Source organism: Lissotriton vulgaris, chromosome 8, assembly GCF_964263255.1.
Source record: "Lissotriton vulgaris chromosome 8, aLisVul1.2, whole genome shotgun sequence".
Lineage (NCBI taxonomy): Eukaryota > Metazoa > Chordata > Amphibia > Caudata > Salamandridae > Lissotriton > Lissotriton vulgaris.
This window is the reverse complement of record NC_141696.1, coordinates 712377120-712404534: the sequence shown is the minus strand read 5'-3', so window position 1 is coordinate 712404534 and position 27415 is coordinate 712377120. Positions and strand designations below refer to the sequence as shown.

The 27415-nt window shown below is 46.9% G+C and overlaps 1 protein-coding gene across 2 annotated transcripts in view; it reads right to left on the bottom strand.

Moving 5' to 3' along the window:
* Nucleotides 1-16592: 16592 nt before the first annotated feature.
* UPF3A (UPF3A regulator of nonsense mediated mRNA decay) overlaps nucleotides 16593-27415 on the bottom strand; it is a 596178-nt gene continuing 585355 nt past the window's right edge. Inside the window, exon 10 of one of the 2 annotated variants that reach the window (XM_086934582.1) lies at nucleotides 16593-17810. In XM_086934582.1, the coding sequence (XP_086790708.1) occupies nucleotides 17743-17810 (68 nt within the window). In that variant the 3' untranslated portion in view covers nucleotides 16593-17742. The remainder of the gene's footprint in view (nucleotides 17811-27415) is intronic. The other variant, XM_086934583.1, reaches the window with a different exon arrangement.

Here is a 27415-nt window from a genome sequence, read left to right as displayed (position 1 = left end):
TGCACTTCTTTTCCACCGGTAACTTCCAACACACTGTGGCTAGTGTTGGTGGTATGTCACAAACTATGTTTAGCCGTATGCTACGAGATGTCTTGGAGGGAGTGTTGACTCACCTGTACTCCTACATCAAGTTTCCTACACCGGGTGAACTTGCAGAGATCAAGGATGCCTTCTATGTACTGGGGAGGATGCCAAATGTGATTGGCTCAATCGATGGCACACATGTGGCCCTGATACCACCACGGGCACAGGAACAGACATACCGCAACCGCAAACATTACCACTCTATCAATGCTCTGTTGGTATGGCTGGCCGACATGGTGATTACACATGTGTGTGTGTACGTTTCCCTGGTTCGGCCCGCGATGCTTACATCTTGAGGAGGAGTCACATACCGTTGTTGATGTCACAGATGCCAAACCAGCGTGCCTGGCTTGTTGCTGTGTACTGTTTACCATTGTATGTGTTTTTTCTATGTTGTCTCCCACCCCTCACAATAATCAACTAATGTGTGATTCTTTGTATGTAGGTGACTCTGGTTACCCCAACATGCCATGGTTGCTGACACCCCTGAGGAACCCTGTGACAGCATCAAAGATGCGCTACAATCAGGCACATGCCAGAACCAGGCGAGTTACAGAGCGTACCTTTGGTTTCCTGAAAAGTCGCTTCCGCTGCCTGGACAAGACCGGAGGGGCCCTCCCATATGAGCCTGCAAAGGTGTGTTAAATCATCATCGTCTGCTGCATGCTCCACAACAAGACAGTACGGAAGGAGGTGCCTCTCATCCAGGACGACGACGACCAACATCCACCACCTGTGGAGGATCCTGGCCTGGGCCACGAGGCCAGTGATGAGGATGATGTGGGCGACGTCCGCACACAGCTCATCAACAACTTCTTCAGCTGAAGGTGAGTTCACAGGGTTGTCATGTCAATGTCCTGAGTGAGCTTGTGATGTGTTTGTGCAGCTCAGTTGCTGTTAGAGTTTGTCCGTGTGGTACTTGAATCAAAGCGTGCAGTGATGTGTCCTGTCAGATGGTCTGTAGTCCACAATGGTGTTGACATGCTAAGTTGTTAGTGTGTAAGTTTCTGGTGACATGTTTATTGCATTTCCATCCTGTTCTGGTGTCCTTCTGACTGTGTCTCATTTCTGTCCTTCCCAAGGTACTTTGCCAGTTGCTGGGGCAAGTCTGACACCGACATCCAGTATCCACCCTTAAAGCGCCATTTGATGACACTTGGTGACCCTGTGCCCACTGACATGTGTATTCACCTTGATATTGTTGTGTAATAAACTTGTCTATGATTTGTAATGAACCTTTGCTTCACTTAGTAAGGTGTGTTGTCTGTCTTCACACATCTGACTGACATATGGTTACCTCACCTGTGAGCTTGTTGGCTGTGACTGTGGAAAGGTGTGGTGTCTGTGCATTCCACCGTATATCTGACAACCATCTTTGTAGGCAATGTGTCACATGTCCGTCACATCAACATGAGTCGCATAACAGTAATGACATTGCTGTAGTAGTCGGCCTGCACTGTGTGCTTCAGCATTTCATCATCTCCATGACACATACCAAGTTGGAATCACAACATAGGCAGGTATAGTGTAATAGTGATTTTATTTACAAACATGTGTGGAGATAGTGCTGTACATGAGGTTTAGAATCCAAAGATCACACATGAGTTAGAAGTATTGGTAGAGGAAATGTCCAGAGTGAAGTCCACATTCATCTTCTAAATTGGTACAACATGGACCCTCCATGTCATGATGGGAACTTGTATAATGTGCAAAAAGGTGAATGCTTTGCACACAAAGACCAACATCCAAAACAGGTTCTGGGTTCCTGGGGGATGTGCAGGGACAACTGTGGCTCACTTGTCCTTCTTTGGACGACCCCTCCTCTTCTTCTGAGGGGGGTTCCTCCGGAGCAGGCGCTGACGGTGCATCAGACTCTCCCTCAGATTCATCCTCCCTCCCTGTGGCATTTGCAGATGTTGTTGCATGAGATGTTGTGGGCACACAGGGAGGTGTGAACAGATTAGTGCTGATCTGGCGGAGACAGGTCAATATGTCCATATGCACCGCCGTAAGTTTGTCCCACTTGGCCTCCATGTGGGAATGATGGGCAGCCTGCTCCTCCTGCATGTCCTTGAGGACCCCCACTACCTGGCTGAATCCTCTGGTGCTATCTAGTTGGGGGTCATCAGGCAGTCCAGGCCCCTCTGCAGACCGTGACCTCTGCCTAACATCACTACCACCACCCCTAGATACACGGGCTCTACCTGTGGTGGCAGGCACAGTTGACCCGGGGCCCCCTTGGCTGTTTCCACTGGTGTCATTGTTGGTAGCATCCTGGTTGGCCGGGCCCCTGTGCTGTTTGGACTAGGTCTCCTAGGTCGGTTTGTGTTGGCGGGGGTGTTAGGTCTGTGGCCAGATGGTGTTGACATGGCTGCAGGGGGTGCAGGTGTTTCTGATGGTGGGGCTGCCTGATGACTCACACCGGAGGTTCCACGTTGATTGTCGTCATCCGAAGAGGACAGAGCCAGATCGACAACAGAGAGCGCATCCTCCACCAGAGTCTGGGCCAGGGACTCATCTTTACTTGGTGCTGAATTCCCAGTGGCACCTGAGTGTGGAAGAGACAGACATTGTCATGTTACTACAGACATCAATGGTTGACCTAATGCAGCTAAATGGAGAAGACAGGAAGAAGATGGCATCCAATTCCGCTGCCCTCTAGCTTGCTGTGCCACATGGAGCTCTGTTTCCCCAGGATGTCATTAAAGCCAAAAGTAGGAATCTGCCCCTTACCTTGCAAGAACGGCACTGTCTCTACTGTGATAAGGTGATATCTGTGGGCGAGCAGAGTGCCTGAGCTTATTAGAACCAGGCAGTAAATTTTTCTTTCATTTTCTGGTAACCTGTTTTGCTATTTTTTTCAGTTAACCCCCAAAACCAGAAGGGGGGGTATAACAATATGGCTGCATAGAAGCGTTAGTCCTGTGTTCCTATGGGGCCCACAATAATCCAAGACATCCAGGCCTGACTGGAGGCTAATGGACCAAGACAACTACTACTATTGACACCATAGGTGATGCACTGTGAGCATTAATACAAATGGCAGGATTTGCTAAGCTGCACTGAGAGACACCGCATCGCACCCAGCACAAAATGGTGGATCCGAGGGCAGAGAGTGGTGTAGACACTGCGCCTTGTAGTCTCCTGACTATCGGGGTCTGGCTGCTGTCAGCTGGCCATGCCCTGCAGAGATTGGAGGGGCCAGAAATCATCAGAGGGTAAGGCCAACCTCGGAAGTGGCTGGAGAGGAGCTGTGCCGGGACACTGTAGAAGAGAGAGGGAGCGGCCTCCTGTTGCTGGAGCTGTGAATGAGCGGCACGCCTAGCTGAGCAGAGGACACCCTGGTGGGCAACCTCTGATGTGGCCTATGGCTGGGAGCATGCGGAGGGGCTGGTGCCCGCAGTGTGGCCCTTGATGGTCTTCCCGACCCTAGGAGACACATGGAAGGTCATCGCCGGGGTGGCGCGGGTCCACCCACAGATTGCTGAGCCTGACAGTTCCCTCAGAGGGGATAAGGCCGGCCTGCTGCATGCGGCAGCCTAAGAGCTAACCCCAGCACAGCGGGAAGAGGAAAGGAGTTTGCAACTTGGAACAGACAGAGGGGTACAGTGTGGGGAGTCCACCTTGCGCCACAAGGCACACAGGAGTAGACAGACAGATGTATTGGGGTGCTTATCCGTGCCACTTACACTGCTTTCCCCTTGACCTCAGAAACCGGTGCAGCCGCCCTGAAGAGGCACCTGACTCAGAAGTCGACTGGGAATTTGGCCGTGAGGGTCGCTGAACCATCAACTTAGTCCAAGCAAGGAATACATATTTCAAGAGCATGGGCAAAGATAAACCACTCAGAGGCTCTCAACAAAGTTGTATAGAGCAGTATAATGGAGGAACAAAACAAGTGCAAGTGGCCACGAAGGGTGGCCCATCTGGACAGCATGCTGAATAGACCAAGTCCACTGGAGTGAAGATCCTAACCGCGATTCAATAATCAAGACAAGCCCTGGAACTTAAAATTGACTCAATGGCCATAGAAGTTAATCTGCTCAGAGCGGACCTCCGTAAGGTCAGAGAAAGAGCCAGGAGACCCATCAAAATGTGGTGGCCCTTCAGGAGGAGTTCAAAGATCTGTGGGCCTTGGTCCACACGCTGTCGCAGATGAAACACACTGTGGAATCCAGGGTGGAGGATGCAGAGGGCAGATCGAGCAGAAATAGTGTGTGAAACCTGAAGGTCTATCTAGGATGTTCATTAAGAGAGAGCGCATCGCACACTGCCACCAGAGTCGCTGCTGAGTGCAACAACTAGGGCCTTTATAGCCCAAATCCTTAATTATAAAGACAAAGATGTTCTGCTCCAATGGCTCAGATAAACCGGAGAAGTCAAATTGGAAAACTACATTATCACGGTGTGCCCAGAATAAATGCAGAAAGTTCAAGGCCTACACAAATCTTTTCTTACAATCAAAGCTAAGCCCAGAACCATGACCTTGAAATAAATGCTTCCCTAACCAGCCAAGCTAAAGTTGTTGCACCAGGGGAGGGTCAATTTCTCTACTACACATAGGTGGCCTGGTCCTGGCTGGAAAGTGGAAAAGGGCTGACGCATGCCCCGACAAGGGAGGCCACACTGGCAGGAGGGGTACTAGCAGACGGACGGGCTGCAGAGTGGCCAGTTCCAGCCGAAAGATACCACCTATAAGGTGAGACCATCACAACAGTAGGGAGCGGGTGTTCATGGAGTGTGTGTATTGTGCTTGGCTCTTTTGCTGTACCTCACATTCTACCGGTACCACTAACCTGCTGAGGCGTTGACCTCCAGAGGGCAGGATACTGGCCCTGAGCAAGGGGGCTGCACCTCTCTGGGTAAGTATAGACTGAGACCATGGTACTTAACAGAATTTTTCAATGTTTTAAGGTTGAAAGTGCTCCTAAGGGGTGGTTAAGCTGCCCGCTGCATCAGGTGGCCCTTTGGCGAAACACAAGTTTGAGATTTCATATGGTGTTTGTTTACCCGGGGAAGGAGGGGGGAGTTCTCTTGCACCAAATGGCACACAATAGGGCACGTACTATATTCATTGCCCATACAAGGTCACAGATGGATACCATGGGAAAGGAAGGCTTACAGGCGTGGCGGGCTGAAAAGGTTATGGTCGAAAAGTCACTACTTATGTGAAGTTGCCACTACCTACGTGGAATGTCCGGGGCATGAATGATCATACCAAACGACACATGGTTCTCTCATACCTCAGGAGATATGCTGTTCAGATAGCATTCCTTCAGGAAACACACCTTCCTGCCAAAGAAGAACACAAAGTAAGTAGGAATCGGAGAGGACAGTTTTTCTCAGCATTTGTTAAGAGGGTGTCAATATGGATAGGCCCAGGTGTGCTCTAATGACACACGAGTTACATGGTTGATGTAGAAGGGTGTTATATTGTGCTGTATGGCATGCTCAATGGTGCAGAAGTGTGACTAGTAAACACATATGCACCAAACTCAGACAATTGGGGGTTCTTTCATAGAGTCTGTAATCACATTTTAACCCTACCTTGATGTCCCCATATGGTGCGTGGGAGGCTTTCATAGCATACTGATTGGGCAAATGGAAGGCACCCCCGAGATATTGCCCAAAATCAGGTATGTCATGCCAACTTAGGCAGCTAATGGAAGACGCGGGCTACAGGGCTATTTAGGGGGAATATCATCCACACACTAAGGAGCTCTCCCACTACTCTGAGGTACACAGCACCTCAAGAAGGCTGGATAAGTTCCTGTTCTCTCAGGTACAGACTCTCTGATCACTCACCACTTCTGCTCACCTACACTAACAACTTGCAACGAGCATGTATACCCACATGGCATCGGCACCGAGAGGCACACGGTGACCTTGCTTTTAGACTACAAATATTTAGACACCTACATGGAATATGACTTGGAGGTGGAATGCATGGGAACTGTTCATAGGCTGCGCCGAAAGTTACAAAACAACTTGCGACAAGCAAAAGACTGATTGGCTGCCATAGAGAGAGAGGGCACCACAGCCATAGCTCTTTAAAGATGTGCATCACGCAGTGACTGGGATCAGGATGTGGCACTCATATTGACATGAGACGACTCAGTCATGTGCTGCAGGGCAAGGATATGGAGGGGTACCGGTTCCTTTGCCATAGAAAAAGCGTTTGACACGCTGGACTGGGCGTTTATGTTCGCAGTCCTGGAGTGGATGGGTTTTGGACGGCAGTTTCGGTCATGGGTTCGCTTGCTGTACTCTGATCAAACGGCTCGAGTATGATCCAGGGCATGGTCTCCCATAGATGTTCAGTGTACAGGGGCAAGAGGCAGAGATGTCCACTTTGACCATTACTATTTGTCTTGGCTGTCGAGCCCTTGCCAGAAAGACTGTCAAATGCACTGGGACCCTGGAGAATCCAACTGGGAACAATGAATCACGTGGTGTTGATGTACGCCTGGTGTATCTGACTCAGCCTGAGACATCGGTCTCCTACTTATTGGCCGAGCTACATCAGGTTGGTAAGGGTTTGGGACACCAGAATAAGCAGGAGAAACCCTTATTATTTTCTCTGGTGAAAAGTATGATGGAGGACCTACAATATTTGGAGTCGAGTATCGGAAACAGACAGCTTCTGATACCTGGGTCGTAGAGCCTCTCTGCAGAGACAGTACGATACTACTCATCCGTGTTTGTTTAAGTACCACATCACAGTAGTGTTGTCTGTTAGGGCCTGAAATGACTGACCGTGAAGGGAGGGAAAAAGGCCTTGAGAGCCAAACCTATCGCTCGCAATTCTAGAATATTGATGTGAAGCAATTGTTCCTCTGGAGACCAAAGGCCCGTAACCTGCAGAGCCCCCAGATGAGCTCCCCACTATAGAGTGGAGAGCATCTGTTATCACTGTGGCCACCGGATACTGTGGTCCCTTGAGACAAGTTGTACGAAACGCTCTGCTGCAGTGTCTCTGGAGATGCTGACCACCTCCCTGAGATCTCCTTTGTGTTGAAACCATGGCCTGCAGTGTTATGAACCCCAGTGTACCCCAATATAGGCCTAGGTAGTTACACAACCTTTTACCTACATCTGTCCTACCATTGTTCTATATAACGGGTTGGTATTGAACTTTTACCTAGTTAGGTGCTACATGACTGTTGTGTTGTTTTTTTTCGCTAAAACTAGCCTCATGTATTATGCATGAGTATTCTCAGTATCACAGCAGGATTACCATCTTCTGCATAATAACTGTGTATAAGGGTCATCCCGATCGTCATCCTTGTCCGACATGCCCACAGTACACTTATAGGTAGAACCCCTGAGGGTACCTTTTGAGTATGTAAGCATTACATCTTTGCTGAGCAAACCACTGGAGAAAGACTTCCATGCTGACGCGAGACGCTGAGGTCCCTGCACGCAGACACTCCAACACACAGTGGTCTGACATCCCTTGCCAAGACCAAGATGGGTCCCTCGCTCTCCTCCATCAGGTAATGGGGTTGGCTCTCTTCTAATGAGATTCTTGCCTACATACATGCTAGGTACATTTAGGTACATCTAGTTAGGGTTTGCATCGTAGGAGTACACATTATTACTGTTATGTATCTTTATGCCTGCATATATTTATTGTTTTAGCACTATGGTAGAATTCTACATTTTCTTCACTCTACTGGTGCTCATAATAGTATATATCTGTTTATCTCTAATGGTTGTTGCAGCACACGTGTTTTATACTAGACTGAGCTGGATCAATAAATAGTTATTGAAAACGTCCCCACGGTTTATTTTGTTTATCTCTCTGAGACAAAGTAAGCACAAGTGACTGAGCGACTGCTACCCCGAAACCGGTCCCAGGATGCTTGTTTTCAGTCCAGTGAAGACCTGCCTTGGCAGTTCAGGGTGGACTGTTCCCATGAGGAACAGGGTCAAGACTTATTTGCATATGGCTGGGTCCAAACTGGGGTGGTGTGGTGAGCAAAAGAATGATAGATTAAAACCAGATCCCTGTGACTGGGGGTGAATGTTTGCATTGCCCAGCATTCTGTCCGTCAATTGTTTCTTTTGCATATGTCGTCCTAAGTGGGAAGGGTATGCTCAGATGTGGGTCCCATGCTCACTACACCACTGTATTCAAACTAGCCTGACTGATGAAGGGTGATGCCCTGAAACTGGTCCCAGGATGCTTGTTTCCTGGCCAGGGAGGACCTGGCTTGGCAGTTCAGGCTGGACTGTTCCCATGAGGAACATGGTCCAGACTGATTTGCATATGGCTGGGTCCAAACTGGGGTGGTGTGGTGAGCAAAAGAATGCTGGTTTAAACTCAGATCCTCCTGACTGGGGGTGAATGTTTGCATTGCCCAGCATTCTGTCCATCAATTGCTTCTTTTGCATATGTTGTCCTAAGTTGGAAGAGTATGCCAAGACATGGGTCCCGTGCTCACTACGTCACTGGATTCAAGCTAGCCTGGTTGATGAAGGGTCATGCCCTGAAACAGGTCCCAGGATGCTTGCTTCCAGTCCATGGAGGAGGTTTGGCTGGTCAGTTTGAGCTGGACTGTTCCCATAAGGAACAGGGTCAAGACTGATCTGCATATGGCTGAGTCCAATCTGGGGTGGTGTGGTGAGCAAAATAAAGATGAATTAAACCCAGATCCTTGTGACTGGGGGTGAATGTTTGCATTGTCCAGCATTCTGTCCATCAATTGTTTTTTTGCATATGTCGCCCTAAGTGTGAAGGGTATGCAAAGACGTGGGTCCCGTGCTCATTACACCACTGGATTCTAGCTAGACTGTCTGTTGAAGGGTGATGCCCTAAAACCGGTCCCGGGATGCTTGTTTCCAGTCCAGGGAGGACCTGGCTTGGCAGCTCGGGATTGACTGTTCCCTTACGGAACAGGGTCAAGACAGATTTGCATATGGCTGGGTCCATACTGGGATGGTGTGGTGAGCAAAAGAAAGATGGATTAAACCCAGATCCTTGTGACTGGGGGTGAATGTTTGCATTGTCCAGCATTCCGTCCATCAATTGTTTCTTTTGCATATGTCGTCCTAAGTGGGAAGGGAATGCCCAGACATGGGTCCCATGCTCACTACAGCACTGGATTCAAACTAGCCGGGCTGATGAAGGGTGATGCCCTGAAATCGGTCCCAGGATGCTTGTTTACAGTCCAGGGAGGACCTGGCTTGGCAGTTCGGGCTGGACTGTTCCCTTAAGGAACAGGGTCAAGACTGATTTGCATATGGCTGGGTCCAAACTGGAGTAGTGTGGTAAGCAAAAGAATGATGGATTAAACCAAGATAAATGTGACTGGGGGTGAATGTTTGCATTGTCCAGCATTCCGTCCATCAATTGTTTCTTTTGCGGACTGTTCCCATGAGGCACAGGGTCAAGAGTGATTTGCATATAGCTGGGTCTGCATTGGGTTGGGAAAGTGAGCTAAAGAACGATGAAGGATTAAACCCAGATCTTTGACTGGGAGTGAGTTTTTGAAAAGTTTCAGCACCCTGTCAATCACTGTCAGGATATGAGCCGAGAGGTGCCTGCCTGGTCTTCGACTCCATGGGACTGCAACTCCCTGAAGTCAGAGTGGGAGGAAGAGGAGGAGGTGTATTTAGTCACCTGCGCACACTGGCCGGTGTGCGTAATTCTTCTACAGTGCCGATGCCTGCAAGGCGGATCCCCACAGGGAATTCCTGGTCGCGTCTCTTTGTGGTTTGTTCTGTTCTCCTGGATAGGAGAACCAGTGATTCCTGATTGGGCGGGGAACTGCTTGTTCCCGCCCTCGCTCCACGGATTCTTTGAACTACGGAGCTGCTCAGCGGGAGTACTGTGATGTTCTGGGCTTTCATCTTGCATCCCTTTTGAACGGTTTCTTGATTTTGGTTCCCCCTCCTTCAGAACTGCCTTCCAAGGGGAAATCAGGAAGGCAGTTATTCCGTTCTTTTGGCAGGCACCGAGCAGTGATAAGAGGTTTCATCACCCCAGGTGCTTTTCTCTCAACTGCCGTTCTCCTTTTCCGGACTCAGCTGAACTGTTTGCCTTCAGGTTACCTTGCCTAAGGATCGTGTTAATTATTATTTGCTTCAGGAGGTAGTGGCCTATGGATTATAGGAATACACTACTTGACAGCCTATACTTTGGGTTGATATTCTCTGAGGATTTACTCTGTATTATTCCCGCTGGATAACCTGTGGATATATAACTTGCTTCTTCCTTGACTATTCGAATATTTTTTGCGAGACAATGAAGTAATTGCTCTATGTTTCTTTTTATGACTTCCTTGGATTGGCTCCTATTTTTGGTTTTCCTGGTGTTTTTTCCTATGGTATGTTTCAATGTGTTTTCTTAAGGTGGAGCAGAAATAAAGCGCGATAGAAAGAAAGAACATTTGTAATATGTCTTTTTCTATCCTAGGAGTATGCCAAGAGGAGTGAGAGCACCCGTTACTGTCATAGGCTGTGTGGAAATTATATAACTGTATGATTCAGGTATGGCTCAGTCGTAGCGAGACTATATGAGTGTAGGATTATCGAGTTGTGTTAAAACCAGATTTCTTCTGAGCAGCCTTTGCACTGCTATAATTTCAGGAGAACCTGTAACAAAGAAACACTCAGAATTGGAGAGCCCGGCAGAAAGCGTTACGCATCAACAGCGCGTAAAAAAGGGAACTGACATCAGCACGCCGACGAGGTCTTCTTATGGCTCCGATGAAGTTGCGTGTGGTCGCGAGCCGAGCCATTCCATTGTGACGTCCTCGTCGATGTGGGAGAGCTATAAAGAAAAGTTTCCATGGAATGCTATCGAGGAGTAATTCAAAAGGTGAGGAATCCACTGGCAGATGTATCCATCAAAAATAGAGCTTTATTATCTAGTAGCTCAGCTTGAATATACAATGTGGTGCGGGAATGTAGGGAACTGGGAGTAAAGACTTTTAGAAGGGCCAATAGAAATTGAATCATTACCAGTGTGTCTAATGAAGGGCGCGAAGTAGACTGCCAGATTTCAGTTTATAGCTTGGAGGGTGACAGAGGCATCAGACGTTATGGCAAAATGAGTCTCAAGTGGTTCCCATACTCTAGTGTTCTTCCCTTGCAGTGGTTACAGCCCTACCAACAGATTAAACGGAACATGTTATTGAGAAGATGGGAGGAGGGGATTGCACCACACTGGGCAGTGTACCCTGGAGATAAGTTAATTACCTCAACAAGCTAGAGAGACATTCAGAATAGGAGGTGAACAGTTCCTACAGTTTGCTAAACCTATGGGAATGGCAAGGCAATATAGCCATGCTTCCTGGACAAACACCAGACCAGCCGTACCTTAGATACGCAGCTGGGGCTACCCAGACACAACACTTGATATCTCAGCTCTATAGTGCTCTAAAGGTAGTCTGGCAAAAAATCTCACCAACCGCTAGGCAGCAATGGAATGAGTAGTTGCCGGAGCCATTAACAGAGAAGGAATGGGGGACAACATGTGCACTGGTGCAACACATAGTGAGTAATGCGAGATTTAAATTGATCCACTTTAACTTTTTGCACCGCACGTATCTCACACCAGAAAGGTTACACAAAATAGACATAAAGAGGTCACCCACCTGTGTTCAGTGCAACACCACTGGAGCCACATTACCACACATGATCTCAGGGTGAGGCTCCATATAAGCATTCTGGCGGGAGGTGGAGACAACCTTAACAAGAATTTACAATGCAACGGTTTCGCCTTTGCAAAAGTTAGAGCTATTGGCATTGTAAATGACAAACGTTTTATTTATGTGTTGTTTTTGAAAACAGATAAATAAATGGCATTGTCATTTACAATGCCAATAGCTTAATCTCTTGCAAATGCGTGACCTATTGCATTTGCACCCACACACACACAGAACCACACATATTTTATTAAATGATTTAAAACTTATTTATTTTTACTTCTACATGGAAGAGTGTTTACAGTTGTTACTCCACCGAATATGCATTTGGTGGAGTAATGAGACAATTACGAGACGAGCCTTAAGCCACTTGGGTGTGAAATAAAATGAATATTCCGCCATACCACAAGAGGTATGGAAAGTGCTATAGAAATATCACTCCTGCTCCTCATAGTCTTATCAGGCGGGTCGCCAGCTTAGGTCACATTATCATTGGCTGCCCTTGAGTCGCCCGTCCGTTAGCCCTTTCCAATAACAAATAAACCTGCAACATAATTTTTCTCTCCAAAAAACAGGTGTGCAGTCATTTACTGGTGGACATTTCATTTGCATGCATTTTTTCTGTGTATTCCAGTGCGGGCGTGCATACTATTGGTTATCTATGCTATGCTCCACCTTCTGGATCTGACTTTGTAGAACATTGCTAAGTTGTGAATATATTCAACATATTCCTCATCCAGTGAAGGGGCCTTTGGCAAAGGGAGTGGAAGCCCCCTCCTATGCAGTGCAATTCCTAAGCCAGACACATAGAGAGGTAGACAATGCAGTGTTAGCCATTTTATTGTGGAGGCCGCAGCGAGGGATGCAACTGCTCCCTAGTGTGGTGATTAAATGAGGGTGTGGCCTCTTTAACTCACAATTCTTGAGCCTCACTTAGCACATTGGCAGGATTATTAACGTCTCAGCTACATTTACTATTAGAAACGTAACACATTTTAAATAGGCGCAGACCACTCGAAATCCTTACTACCCCGAGAGGGTGAATGCAGGATAAGCTGTTAGGTAAGGGGTTAAATCAGTGTTAGCTGGCAGTTATGATCATGCCTATGAGCATTCGATTACCAAATGCCCATATGAGGCATACCGTAGAACTAACTACTCTGCACACTCATTAGCTATAACAGGTGGCGTGCCAAGACCAAGAGTGCCTTGAGGCCCAATACAAATTAGGGAAATGCCTTCCTGTCCCCTGTTTGGTCAGTGAAAGGTAATATTGGGTGCACCATACCCTCAGACGACCCCTGGAGCCCCAGCGCCACTGCACTTATTTCTGCACCAGTGCTAGTTACACCCCTGGCCATGCCCAGTGCTGAAAAATGAACATGTGGCCACACAGTAAGATTACATTGAGGGTTTTATGTGGACCGGTCCTTCTACACAAGTCCAATATTCTCCAGATGAGTTAATGTAGGAGAAAGTAACACATTCAAAGACACACCCTTCCGACTCGGTCAATGTAGGGTGAATATTTCTTGCCCCCCTGCTTTGGGCGAGTGCTAAATAATAGCCCCGCCAACCGCAGGGCGAGCTAACATGAACATGTGTCAAAGTCTATCGAGGGATGACTCAATAGAGAGAAAAAAGTGAAAGAATGCATTAAATACTGCGTCACCGCTCTGAAGTGTGCGGGGCTTACACGAGCATCTCAACTGGACGCCAAATAAGGTGTTCGGAGCAGGATTCCTTTTTATGGGGAACGGTCTAGTTTCCCATGAAACATTTTTTTATGGCCAACTGTCCTGACCGCAGTTTGAAAAATGCTACAACAAGTTTTCCTCCCAACCCTCCCGCGCCTCAGCGCGACACTAAGGCACAATGACATTAAATGTGTAGGGCACATGTTAACAAAACAAGCTGCCGGCAAGAAGATAGCATTTTCCTCAGGAGATGCTACCTCGAAGTCAAACGTTTTTCCTGCATTACATCCGGAGGAGGGGGCTGCTTGGGAGAGGGGGGAGGGGGGGGGGGGGGTTGCACTTTCCAATTTCCTGAAAACTCCAGCCAGCGAGGAAGATTTGGCATTCATGCGTTTGGAGTCAGAAATGTACATGGACCCAAGATCCACACGGTTCACTGCCACTGGCATATACAATACATCACTTGATTTCCGGCGCGCGGGCAGTGGCGGTGTCTCCTGTTGTCACTTTACAACGGGCGACCAAGAGGGTCTGTAAGACTATCTCCCAGAACGGTGAAAGGTTACTCCTTGCGTGCTGTATTCCAGTGTCCCACGGAGAGCTGTGCTATTTGCTGACTTGGGAAAATTGAAATGTGGTCAGGAGTAAGTATTCAAGCATTTCAGTCGAGCAGGTGCGGGCAAACGCTGGCTGGGCCGAGGTGTGGTCTAGACTCCAGGGGAAACTCTGATTTTGGAAGCATAATACTTGGGGTTGGATTCCCGACGGCCCCACTTGGTGTCAATTGCATGATTCAGCAACTCGCTGTATATCTTTGTAGTTTGGTTCGCATTTTGCACACCCGGAGACACTTAAAAAAACAAGCATTTACAAATGGGTCCGGAGACACGGACAGCAAGAGGGGGGCGGGAACGGGCACACGGACAGCGAGAGGGGGGGCGGGAAAGGGCACACGGAGAGCGGGAGGGGAGGAGAGCACTCACCTGGACTTCTTCCGACGGCGGTCGGCCTGGAGGAATGACCCAAAAAAAATTACAAAAAAAAATAAAAAACACTGCCCACTGCCGCAATGACGTTCTACAAGGGGCGGAAAGGGAAAAAATCGCCGGAACGCCCACGAATCGCCTCGGACAATGACGGACAGATCTCTCTTCTAATGGCTAGCCTCCATTTATGGAGCTAGCCAATGGAAGAGAGAGGCAGGACAAAGCCACATACTGTTCCAACATAAGATTTCGCCTGTGCGAAAGCTGCTGCGCAGCGGACGCCAGGCAAAACCTAAAAAGGGTTACCAACACAGCTATAGGAAATATGCCCAGCCACTGCGTGCTCGGGCTCATACCGTGCAGAAAGAGAGGAAGGATCAGATACTGATTTGCCTCTCTGGTACTAGGTAAACGCCAACTGGCAATCCACGGGCTCACCCCTTAGGCGCCTACTTATACATCCTGGCGAATCGATGTGAAGGAATTGGCACTAGAGGAGGAGAGATGAATGAGGGAAGTGCCCACTGATGATAAATTGGAGGAAGACTTACAACTGTGAGAAGACATGCTGAGCAAGTTTCCGGAGCCCAGGAGGGGATGGATACCGAACAATCAGAGTCACCAGAACAACCGAGTCACTAGGTATAATATATGTGATAGGGTGCGGGTTTGTTTACTACTGCAGGAAAGGAGGTCACAGGGGCAGCGGTTATACCTCTCAAGATGATGAATGAGAAAGAAACGTACAAAATTGCAGAACTCTTATTTCCGTGAGTCACATGCGTTTTTTTTGTGTCGGGTCAGAGTCGGGGGATACAGCTGAAATTATTACATGCAATGTTTTTCATTGTCAATGATTAAAACTGCTGCTTGCGTTTCCATAAAAAAAATCAATAAAGATATATATCTGTTTTTTCAATCAAAACCAGGAACCTTCCAGAATAAATTGAAAATAGTATAAAAAGCAACAAAAGGTTCTTTTCAGAATCACAATTGTTGGTTTAAAAACAGATTTTTTCTTGTTGCTGTTTTTCATGTATGTGGCTAACAGAGAACGCGTGTGACTATATTTTATGGGGAAATGTACTAGTATTTGTGTGGCATGGTGCAGCACCCAAACATGCTCTGCTGTGTTCCATAATAGTGAAAAAGAAAAAAAAACAATATCTACTAAGATATGGTGCTATTTTTCTCTCTGTCAGCAGTCAGCCCCCCAGCTGGACCCCCAACAGAGGCACAATCTACAAGCTTAAACAGCATGGTGTCATGTTCCCCTACAAGCCTCCTTCACAATTATTGTTACTGCTGTAACGATGCCCCAAAACGAAGCTTGCAAAGTACTGCAACATCATGAGCGGGAAGACTAGTATACATGTGAAACACCTGGTAGTATTACACCACCATACAGAAGCCTTGCTGTGTCTCACATTCGTAAAGTGTTAAGATATTAAAGGTTACATTTTTATTTTAACACCTTCAAATGTGAAGTAATAATTTGATGTCACTGGATCCAATGTAATAGTAAATCCGAAGTAAAAACAAGGAAGACAGCGATTTTAAAATAAAAAAATCCGACAAAACTGACCACACTGAACCCTAGGGCTTAAAGCCAGACAAATTGGGAAAAGACATACCCCTTAATTTTGAAGTTAAAATAATAAAGCATCGACATATATACATAAAAATCAATCTTGGCTCCGCATCTCTTGTCTGTGAGTGTGTGGAAATAAAGGAAATTTTGTTTCCAACTCTTCTGGAGCTTTAACCCTGCACTGACATTACTTCTGGTGTTGGGTGATCATGCTGTCAATGTCGTTCAGCCACACGTAGGCCTGTTAAAAGACTCCTATTGAAAAATATTTCAGCTTCAGTCGGACAGCTAGAGTAAAGTTTCCTGGGTGTAGCCTTCCATCTGGGGAGAAAAGATCATGTAAGGAATCTGTGAGTACAAGTATCCTTTAGCAATGCATTTCTGTCTTCTATGATCTTGTTGCAATTATTGTGCTATCCTAGTTACTGTCCTTGGTGGGATTGCATGGCCTTCCTAACGCAGTGGCATACACCACTCACTAACATATACCATAACACAATTCATCATAGTTTAACACAACATTACTTAACAAACCAGCCACACGAGTGTTAAATGAGACATTTATCAGATCACGCTAAATAGGAATTCACTGTTTATTATAGTTAATGTTTTTCTAAAAATAAAATTAATGGTTGTTCAAGTCTAGATCAAAAAACTTGCTATGTCTGATTACAAGGGAACAAAATCAGTGTAAAAAATGAATAAACATTAAAAGATTTTCCACGATGAGGAAGCTCTAGGTTTCGCGCAAGCAAAAAAAAAAAAAAAAAAAAAATATATATATATATATATATATATATATATATATATATATAGAGAGAGAGAGAGAGAAACATAAATAGAAGCAGTGGTCTTTCCATTTCTTTTGTGCCTTCAGACAAAATGTCAACAAAATATTCCAAATCTGTAACTATGAAAATATAGTAACAGTGCAGTCACGTTGCAATAGCTATAAAATGCAGCAACCTAAAGCATGAATTATACTCTTTTGTAAACCAAGGACCGAATGCTAAGTCATTCAAAAAACAAAAACGCACGTCTCGATGAACCTCAAAAGAAACCTTGTGAAAGAAAAAAAGGTCAAACAGCAGAGGGAATAAATAATAATAAACATACACTTATTATAATCTCCAGCCATAAAATACCGATCTCCAGTCACAAAATAATGATGGCACTAATAGCTACCAAGTTATTTCATATGAATTTGTAAATTATTTAATTATAGTAAACCACGAACTAATTTAAAGGACCTAAAAAGTTAAGTTAGTTGAAGGCATTTTTATTGCTCTAAGTGCCACACATCTTAACGGGGTGACAATATACACGTTTACGAGAACATATTTTTTTTAATTTAGAGTTCTAGTAAAGAGTATGTTTGTTCCAACTAAATATTGCAGACGCGGTACACAACTCCTACAGAAATGTGCCTCTTCTCAGGTGTGATTGCAGCAATACAAACCTTTCTTTATTTTTCTCAGAACACATTTTTTCCCACGAATAAATATAACATTGTTCTAGAACTTTTCCTATGGCTCGTGTGCCGCTCGCGTTGTGGTGACGTCAAATGTTTACCACAAAACAACTTATGTAGCTGTATTTGGGTCAAATTTGCATTCTTTGTCTATAGAACCGCATCTTCAACCTTGTTCGAGTCGCCTTCAACTGAGTTGTCGAATTCTTGCTTCTGGTCGGAGGCCTCCACCGAGGATTTCTCACAACACTCAGATGTTTTACTTGTATATTCGGTATGGGTGCGACTGCGAACCCCTGGTTGGTATAGCTGCATTGCTGGACGATCCTGCAAAGAAGAAAAAAAAACATCTTATCATACTTTGATAAAAAAGAATAGCCACGGAAAATATTGAAACATTTCAAACCGCAAAAGTGTTGCTCTTCTCGAGTATTTTATGTCACACAATTTAAAAATGTTGACCAGTGAGATTAAATGTTTTTATTTTTTTTACTTAAAGGCTCTCGTCTACTTGCAAGATCTTTACGAACCAAGCACTTTGAGTTCAATAAATACACACTCAAAAATATGTTCTAAAATTGAGATACTCAACGGGTGATTCTTTTAACAACCAATGTATGGAGATTACTTGGTCCACAAATACGGTAATGTATAATAAAAACAATTATTCATTTGGGTCACATTCGATCCCCTTCAATTTTACACTCATTCATGCAATATGTGCTGTACAATTTGAGACCCTAAATAGTGTCATTTTAAACTCTAAAATGACAGTATTTAGCGCCTATTTTGATCTAACCGCCAAAGAAGGATGCCCATGTTTTGCTTAAAATGTAAAAACTGTGCTGTGAATGTATGCAAAAGGGGTGCATAATCCATGTGAACATGTTACTCCCATGTAATTTACCACCAGTGTAAATCGATTGCAAAAACATGTCCATTGCAAATATTATTTGTGCCTGGATAGTTTTCTGCCCCATATTAACACCTGAGTCTAAAAGAATCCAGCTATAAGCAAACACAGAAGAGCGGCCTGATGTTTGGGCACATAGCCCTGAAAAAGGAATCTCTCAAAATAATCCCCTAAACCCAAACTGTCACAATCCCGTTACTTAAAAGAACCCTGAGAAATCTAACGCACCTAATAAAGACAAGAAAATAATTTGATACGGAATAAAGCCCTTGCCAACCCTGACCCAACTTGATACATTCTGATCTACACTCAGATTCCTCATCACATAGCTAATGCCACCTTCTACAAGACAACGTGAAGCAAGGCAAGCAACATAAGTAAATCGCTGTTCAAGACAGTTAAGCACTGCACCAACCCCCTCGCTAAATCACATATCTCACAATCAATAGACAAATGCAATGCAATCAATCACTTCTTTTGTTTGGAAGGTTAAAAACATCAGGGCGCACATCAGCAACATCAAATTGGCAAACATACTCCTCTTGCAGAGTAAACTCCCCAACATCTTCATCTCATTCGAATGCAGCCCCTACAAAGAAGCTGACAACATTTCTGAAAGATGGTAGCCACTCTGACCTCTGAAGTAGACACTTCTCTCTCTCTCTTGTCTGAGTTTAGAGTTGATCCCAGTCAAGAGCTTGCATATGTGTCAAAGCTGATTTGTAGAACTTGACATGAAGACCCAGACAAAGTAGTAATTGTTGAAGTCTTGATGCACCTTTTCCATTGCAAAGCTTTTATTAACCAGTCACTGAGAAAAGGCAGATGTAAATCCTTTGAATACATGGATGGACTGCCACTACAGCTGTACATTTTGAAAATATTCTTGGAGCCATTTTCAGTCTGATGGGAAGGATTCTATGCTGATAGTGACCTTTGCCTACGATGAATCTCAGGAATTTTCAGAAAATAGGCATCTTGTAAATCCACCGACACATCCATACCCCTTTCATAAGTTTTGGAAATATTTGATGTAAAGTCAATGTTCTAAACTTCTGCCTTTTGATGTATTTGTTAACTTGTCTCAGGTCCGGTATTGGTTGAAATTCTTTCCTGGGACCCCATTTGGGGACAAAGATATATCTGTAATAAACACCTTTTCCTTTTAGAGATGGAGGAACTAACTCTATTTCTTATTTTATTTGAAGAAGAAATGTGACTCCCATTCATTAAACGCACAGTTGTTTTTTTTGCACAGGTTTTGTAGGGATTGCAGGTGGAGGGAATTTGAATTGAAGGGTGTAGAATGAAAGATTTCCTAGCTAACGTAACGGAAAGTTTTAATTGTATTAAGGACCCAGAGGCGAGGATTATGCATTACTTTCTTCATTTTATTCACAGCAGCCATTCAAAGTTAAACAAAACCAACATTCCCATGAGTCATAGGGAATAACAGTCAAAACAATAGAGTGTCCATAGACAGATAGTCCTCTTCCAATGCACCAATAGCGGGGCTCCTAGGAGTATGAGTCATCTGTCCCTCTTTACTCTCCCTCTTTCGTCGCTCAAAGCCAGCATTTGTCAAGATCATCATGAGTTCTGTTTGCCGGAATTGCCTGCAGAAGTAAAGCACAATGTAAGCGACAGCTATGGTTAAGGATTAACCCTGTCAAGGAGCACAAGAGCACAAGAGCACAGCATATGAGCACTAAATCACAGCTTATGCGCACAAAACATAAAGGAATCATCCAAGAGCAAAGTCAATTACTTACCCTAATAAGAGAGCAGGTAAAGAACCTTAAACAGGTACCCTGGGTGGGATAATCCTCGCCTCTGGGTCCTTAATAGAATTGAAACTTTCCGTTACGTTAGCTAGGAAATTTTTCATTCTATGTCAGGACCGGAAGCGAGGATTATGCTTGTTTAAAGCTTTCTGACCACCAGATGTTCCATATCTATCACCAACTTAAAATAAAACCGTTTAAAGGTGGTGTCGGAAGACCAATCTGCAGCATTCAGAATGTACTTCAGACAAGCTCCCCGGGCAAACGCTTTTGAGGCCATGGCCCGCGTGCCGAGTGGGCACCAAAATGCCTCAAATCAATACCGGCCTCCTGCATCACCCAACAGACCCAACGGGCGATCGTGGGGGAGGAGACTGCACTAAGAGGCCTCTTGAGCGCGAAAAGCAACTGCCGCTCACCCGGAGGGCAGAACTCCTCCGACATTTCCTCATAAGCCTGGAGGCAAGCAACAACACACAACTTAGGGGAGTCCGGGAAAGCAGGATAAAAAATGGACGTCGACCCGCATTTCGTACGCTGACGGATCGTGAAGGTCACCCCGGAAGGAGAATAGATCCTACCGAGACATCCAGAGCACGCACATCCGAAACACGTCTGCAAGAGATGAGACAAAGGAGCATGGCCAGCTTCGTGAACTGCTCCTTTCTGGACAAAAATCTATTGGGTTGCCATACCAAGAACAAGTTGAGAACCTGGTGAACGTCATTAAACTGAGAGTAACGTGGCTCGGGAGTCAAAGAAAGGCGGAAGCCTCGAAGAAAACGACAACCCAAGGGATGTTTGCCCACTGGAGAGCCATCGACTATGTTGTGGCCAGCGGTTGTATGACGTTTCAACGCATGCTTTTACCACGCATGCCTTTACAACGCAGGTATTACAACGCAAGTTGTTAAAACGACTTGCGTTGAGGGGCGCTGGATAGTGGAATAGTTTAATTTTCTATTCCAACTCAAGTCCCCGTGGATAGTAGGGAAGGTGTTGGATAGAAAATTAAACTATTCCCTATCCAACAGTGCCCTCCAGCGAAAGTCGTTGTAATGACTTTCGTTGTAATTCCTGCGTTGTAATGGTAGTGCATGGTACAAGTTTCGTTGTAAACAATGTTCCCCGCGGCCAGCAGATATAGCGGACCGAAAGGTATTGATGGTTCTGTAAGCCAAACTTTCTTCCATCAAAGCTGCAAAAAAATTCAATATAGCCGTTACATCTGCTGCCACGGGATTAAAACTCCGTCGCATACACCAGCGAACCCATTGTCACCATTAGGAACGATACCGCTTGATTGTACTACCGGCCCAGGATTTGGACATGTATTTCTCAGCCGCTCCTGGAAGGCCCGGGACCGCCCATCGTCCCCTGTAATCCGCCATGCCATGAGAGTCAGGGATCCCTGCGTGATGAGAGGATGAGGAACTCTGTCTGGACTAAGCAGAAGATTCGTAAAGCAGGGGAGTGGGATTGGAAAATCCCCAAAAAGTTCCATACCAGACTTGAGACCTCCATATGGGCAATATCAGGACTATGTCCGCTCCCTGGCGACGGACCTGAGCCGAGACTCTGGTTAACATGGCGAACGGGGGAAAGGCCTCTTCCGCCTCTTCCTTCCAATCCTGCAGGAACGCATCCTTGACCGCCGCCACCGGATCCAGCCTCCAACTGAAGAACCGGGGAAGCTGAAAGTCCAGACGTAAGGTGAAGAGGTTCGTTGAGAACGGACCCCAGATGCTCTGGAGGTCAGCGAAAACCCCCAGGTGAAGTTTCCACTGGCTCGCGTCGTGGAAGTGGCGTGAGTGGAAATCCGCCACCTGATTGTCCAGGCCCGGGATGTACTCCGCCATAACCGAGACATGGTGATCCAGTCAATACTGCCAGAAGTCCGCCGCCAAGTCCGCCAGGGCACGTGACCGAGTGCCCCCGAGATGATTGATGTACCGGAGGGCCGACACGTTGTCCATCTTGAGGAGCACGCAAGAGTGGACCGACTCCTTGGTCCAACATTGAATCCCAAAAAGGGCTGCCAAGAGCTGCAGACAATTGATATGCAGATGTCGCTCCTGCAGAGACCACACACCCCTGGTAGTAAAATCTCCACGCCCGTGCCCCAGCCGGATCTGCTGGCGTCGGATTCGATAACCAAATTGGGCGCCGAACCGAATATGGCCCGCCTGTTCCAGGCTTCCATGTTGGACAGCCACCACTGGTGTACCTCTCTGGCTTTGGCGGAGAGGGCTGTAAGGCGCTAGAGGGCCCTGTAACGAAGAGGACCTGGGAAGATCGCCTGGATGGAGGCCGATAAAAGCCCCACGATCCGGGCAAGCTGACGGAGCAACAGGTATGACTGAGCTAGGGCTCTCCGAATTTTGTGGCGAATCTTGGTCATTTTCCGAGAAGGAAGGCTGGGAGTGGACTCCATGGAGTCGATTACTAACCCCAAAAACACCACCTTCTGAGCAGGCACCAGCGTGGACTTTGCCCCGTTGACCACGAAGCCCAAGCTCTGAGGGAGGTTGACTGCTGCCTGCAATTGCCGCGATAAGGCTCGGGGACACTGCACCATCAACAGGATGTCGTCCAGGTAGACAATCAGACTCATACCTGATGCCCTCAGATGTTCGATCACCGGCCACAGGACCTTGGTGAAACACCAGGGTGCGGAGGACAGGCCGAAAGGTAAAGTCGCGAACTCGTACACTCTGTCCCGCCAGGCGAATTGAAGGAACTGCCTGTGAGGTGTAAAAATGGGAATCGTAAGGTGGGCGTCCTTCAGGTCCAGGCTTGCCAACCAATCATTGGTCGCGCAGCAGATGGATCCCCTCCATCTTGAAGTGGCGGTACACCAGCCGCCCATTGAATTCCAGCAAGTTGATGACCAGGCGCTGCGTACCGTCCGACTTGTCAACTAAAAAGACATTAAAAAGAGATTACTGAGAAAACCTCTGGGATGTGGAACGGACTCCACGATAGCCCCTTTGTTGAGGAGAGAGGAGATCTTCAGGTCGACCAGGTCGACCAGGGCAGCGCCCGAGGCCGAGAAGGAGAGGGGGCATGGGGTAATTGGTTGCGAGGGATCCCGTGGAACTCTATATGAAAACCCTGGACAGTTTGCAGAACCCAGGCGTCTCCGGCGACAGAAGTCCAGGCCCGGAAAAAATGCGCCAGACGGCCCCCCACTTTTAGAAGGGAAGAAGGGAGAACACTCACTGGAAGAGTTGGAGGCTCCACCGCCTCGGTCGCCTCTGCCTTTCCCACAACGTCCTCTGGTCAGGTAAAAGTTCCCGAATCTGGCTTGATCTTGGTATTGACCACCTCCGGAGCCTTGCCCCCTGCCCTGGTCGGGACTGATGGATGAGCGGCCCCTACCTCGTCCGGCCCCCCGGAAAACCTGGGAGCGGAAGACCTTGCAAATCGAGGATAGGGCCTTGTCCAGGGATGTGAATGTACTTACAAACTTGTCCAGCTCCCTGATAAAGGGCTCTCCAAAGAGACCCCCTTAGGCCACGGGTCCAGCCTCCGAATCGGCTAAGTCCCGAAGCTTGGATCAACCTTGATAAGGAGGCTCCTGCGCCTTTCAGTGGAGAGTGCACAGTTGGCGTTCCCAAGGAAGACCGCCATGCGTTGGGCCCAAGCGGAGAGGTTCTCTGGCGAAATAAGGGACCTTGACTGCTTGGCCTCCTCGGCCATATCTAAAATCTTAGTAATGGGGCCTAGGGCATCGAGGAGCTTGTCCTGGCAAGCCCGCCAGGACCTATCAATACCCCTCTTCGGGTCTTTAACAAACTTTTGGAGGAAAGTGGCCATGCGCTGATCAATCTTGGGGGAAGCACCCACCTTCCCTTCCAGCGTAGGACAGGGGCAATCCGCCCTCAGGCAGCTCCTGGCCGCAGCCTCTAACGGCCGGTGAATCCTACTGGCCACACACTGGGCCACTTTCTCAGAGGGAGCCCAGTCCAAAGTCCGGGGATGCAGGACATCATCTGGATCAAGCAGGTCTGCACAAAGGTTCTGGGGATCGGGAACCGATCCGGACGCGCCGGGAGCCAGGGGCGTGATGGGCCAGGCTCATCATCTGCGCCCCCTGTAGCGTCATTCCCTAGAGGCGCTAAGGACGCTGCAAAGTCTTGCTAGTCAAAAACACCTGTTTAAGCCAGGCAAAAGCATCCAGATACACCCCGGAATCTCTAGGCCGCTTGGACGGCGGGGGCTGAGGGCCGGCGGGGGCATCGCCGTCGCTGGAGGAAGGAGCAGGAAGGGCTTGGGAAGCCCTGGCCAGCATGGCGCAAGCTTGCTCAATACGGCGAGACAAGCGCTCCTCTACAGGAGCAATGGCCTGCTCTACCGCCTTGTAAATAGAGTCATCTACCTTATTGTAAATGTAAATGTAAATTGATACTTGTAAATGTAAATTTAAATTGATACTTGTATAGCGCACTACTCACCCGCAAGGGTCTCAAGGCGCTTGTACGAATACCGCTGTGGAACCCATCCTGGCTTTCCCTGTGAGGTGTCCACTCCTGGGCACCCCCAAGGTGGAGGCCAGGCATCCTTAGCGTTGTGGGGGCCGTTGTGGAGATTAAGCAAGCTATTGCCCAGAGTTGCAGAGTGGGACTCCATGATTGGAATAGGCACCGAGGCGAGAATTATCAGGTCCGTGGAATTTTGAGCCCAGGACCCGCCGTGGCGGGGAATTGAACCCTGGTCCCGGGCTAGACCTCTGCATCAGGGTCTACCGCTCTAATCATTGAGCCACACTTCTCCACAAACATTGTAGAAATCCTCATCCCACTGAAGGAAAGAGAGGGGATCCTCCTCCTACTCATCGTCCTGGTAGGGCTCCTCCTGATACTCAGCCATTAAAACAGGAAGATAGAGCACCTCGCAGGTAAGTGAAAACCAGAGAGGAGTAACCTCAAATTAGGGGAGGCTGGGTCTCAGCATAAAGCCAGGCCAGCAAGGCTCGCAATTGTAAGGGCAGAACCCTGGGACGAACAGCCCGGTGCAACAAGAATAGGAGGGCAGCCTGTCAGAAAGCGTCCCAATACAGACTCCCCTCTAGGAGCGTGGTTAAGGCCTACAAAATGGACCCACAATAAAGCAAAGAAGCCACTAGACACTCTGCCTAATGGCAGATACCGACTTGGGCCACACGCGAGAGTTCACGGCGTACTGGCAGGCAAAGGCTCCGGTGTTCGCCCACGTCTCCGAGCCGCGAGCCGCACCACTGAGGAGATGCCATTAGGGAGACAGAAGACTCCCACGGCCGGGCGAGCAAACTGAGTAGCGGTTGGCTGACAATACAAGCAAAGCGAGAAACGGATCAAAATGCCACGGTGAGAAATGGAAGGAAGGCAAAACCAAACCAACCGGCAAGAGAATGCAGCGCAGTCAAGCGGGACACTGAGGCCCCAAAAACGGCACAATCAAGGTAAGTGCAGCAGACACTGGCAAGTCACATGTGAAAACGCGTCATGACAAAGGTAACACATCGCAAAACTGGCAATTCTCACATAGAAACACCGCAAAGGGCCTAACATAGCATGCCATACAGAGAGGCAAAAGAGCAACACTTATCTGGCTGCAGCAGCAAAGAAAGAGGAAGAGTTAAGAGGGACAGAGGACTACATACTCCTAGGAGCCCCGTGATTGGTGCATTAGAAGAGGACTATCTGTCTATGGGCACTCTATTGTTTTGACTGTTATTCCCTATGACTCATGGGAATGTTGGTTTTGTTTAACTTTGAATGGCTGCAGTGAATAAAGTGAAGAAAGTAATGCATAATCCTCGCCTCCAGTCCTGACATAGAATTCTGAATGATTTGTGGTACCAATCCGTCAGTTATTAGGCTTCACTGTGCAAGATTATTGGAAACACTCCATCCCATGACGGTGGGTAACAGAGGATAGGTGGTGGAGAAGTCATTGTTTTGATTGAAACATAATTTTTCCTGAAGAGAAAAGCCATTGATGTTATTACGCACCTCTTACTCTGCTTGGACATTGTTAAGTGCACTATTGTTGCTGCCCTTGTGGTTTGCTTGTGGTAGAACCACCAATGGGTTTGAACACTTTGTCTCTGATGTATATGTGGTCCTTGAAGTCTGCACAGAGATCTATAAAATATCTTCTTTTCCTCCAAACCCACCCCTTCAAAGTTTCATCATTGTTATTCATATGCTTTATCTCACAGTCTGTATGAGTTCTGAAAAGGACTAAAAAAGTGAATAGGTGGTTCATGATCTGCAATTATGTGTCCAGCTTTAAAGATGTTAGATGCTGCATGCGAATTTGCAATTGAAACCAAAAATTGGTCCTACAATAATGTATCCAAACAGCCCAAAATTTTGACAAACTGTAAAACCACTAATGTGGTGTATTTACTATTATGCCCATGCAACAAAGGGTATGTAGGCAAAACTGCACGGATGATGTCCACTCGATTGTCGCAACATAGATCGGCAATCCGAACTAGGAAAATTCAAGCACCCTTAGTTAAACACTATCTGGAAGCAAAACATGATGCCAATGAGATACGCTGGCTCATACTCGAAAAAATTCGGAAATCATCAGGTACATTAAGTACACAAATCCGCAAATGCAGAGAAGTGTATTGGATTTTAATTCTTAACACCTATGCCACAGGAATGAATAATGAAATACCCTGGGACCAGGTACCAAAATACAACTGTGGTTAATCCAATAATAATTTAGGCTTCCGGTGAATTAATGCTAACTGTTCATGAAAAGTAACATATTTCCATCTGTTTTGCCTTTCGTCTGGCAACACCCATGTATGCCAACCCGGTTTGTGCCAAGTGTGTGTTGTGCCAGTACCTAGCATGGTTGGCCTTTGTCCACAATTGAGGTCGAGGCATGTTTTTGTGCATCAGAGTACACCATCATGCGCAGATTCTGCTCGCTGATGTGCTATTCCCAGACAACACCAATACACGACATAGCAACTATTTAATACTACAATATGGCCCCTGTGTTGTTCCCCTTACAGCGCATGGTACTTTTTCTGCGCTTTTCATCGCACTTATTCCTCGGCAAATCGCACGACCGATCAGGCGAATCCACAGTTCCCCTTCTCGTATTACGGCTGCAATACTAGATTGGTAAGATACATCTTTGCACTAAAACTATGAATACTTCCTTCCTACCTTCATTTATATTAATACCCCCTTAACTTTGGAGTTACCCTGACTAATTTCAGCAGG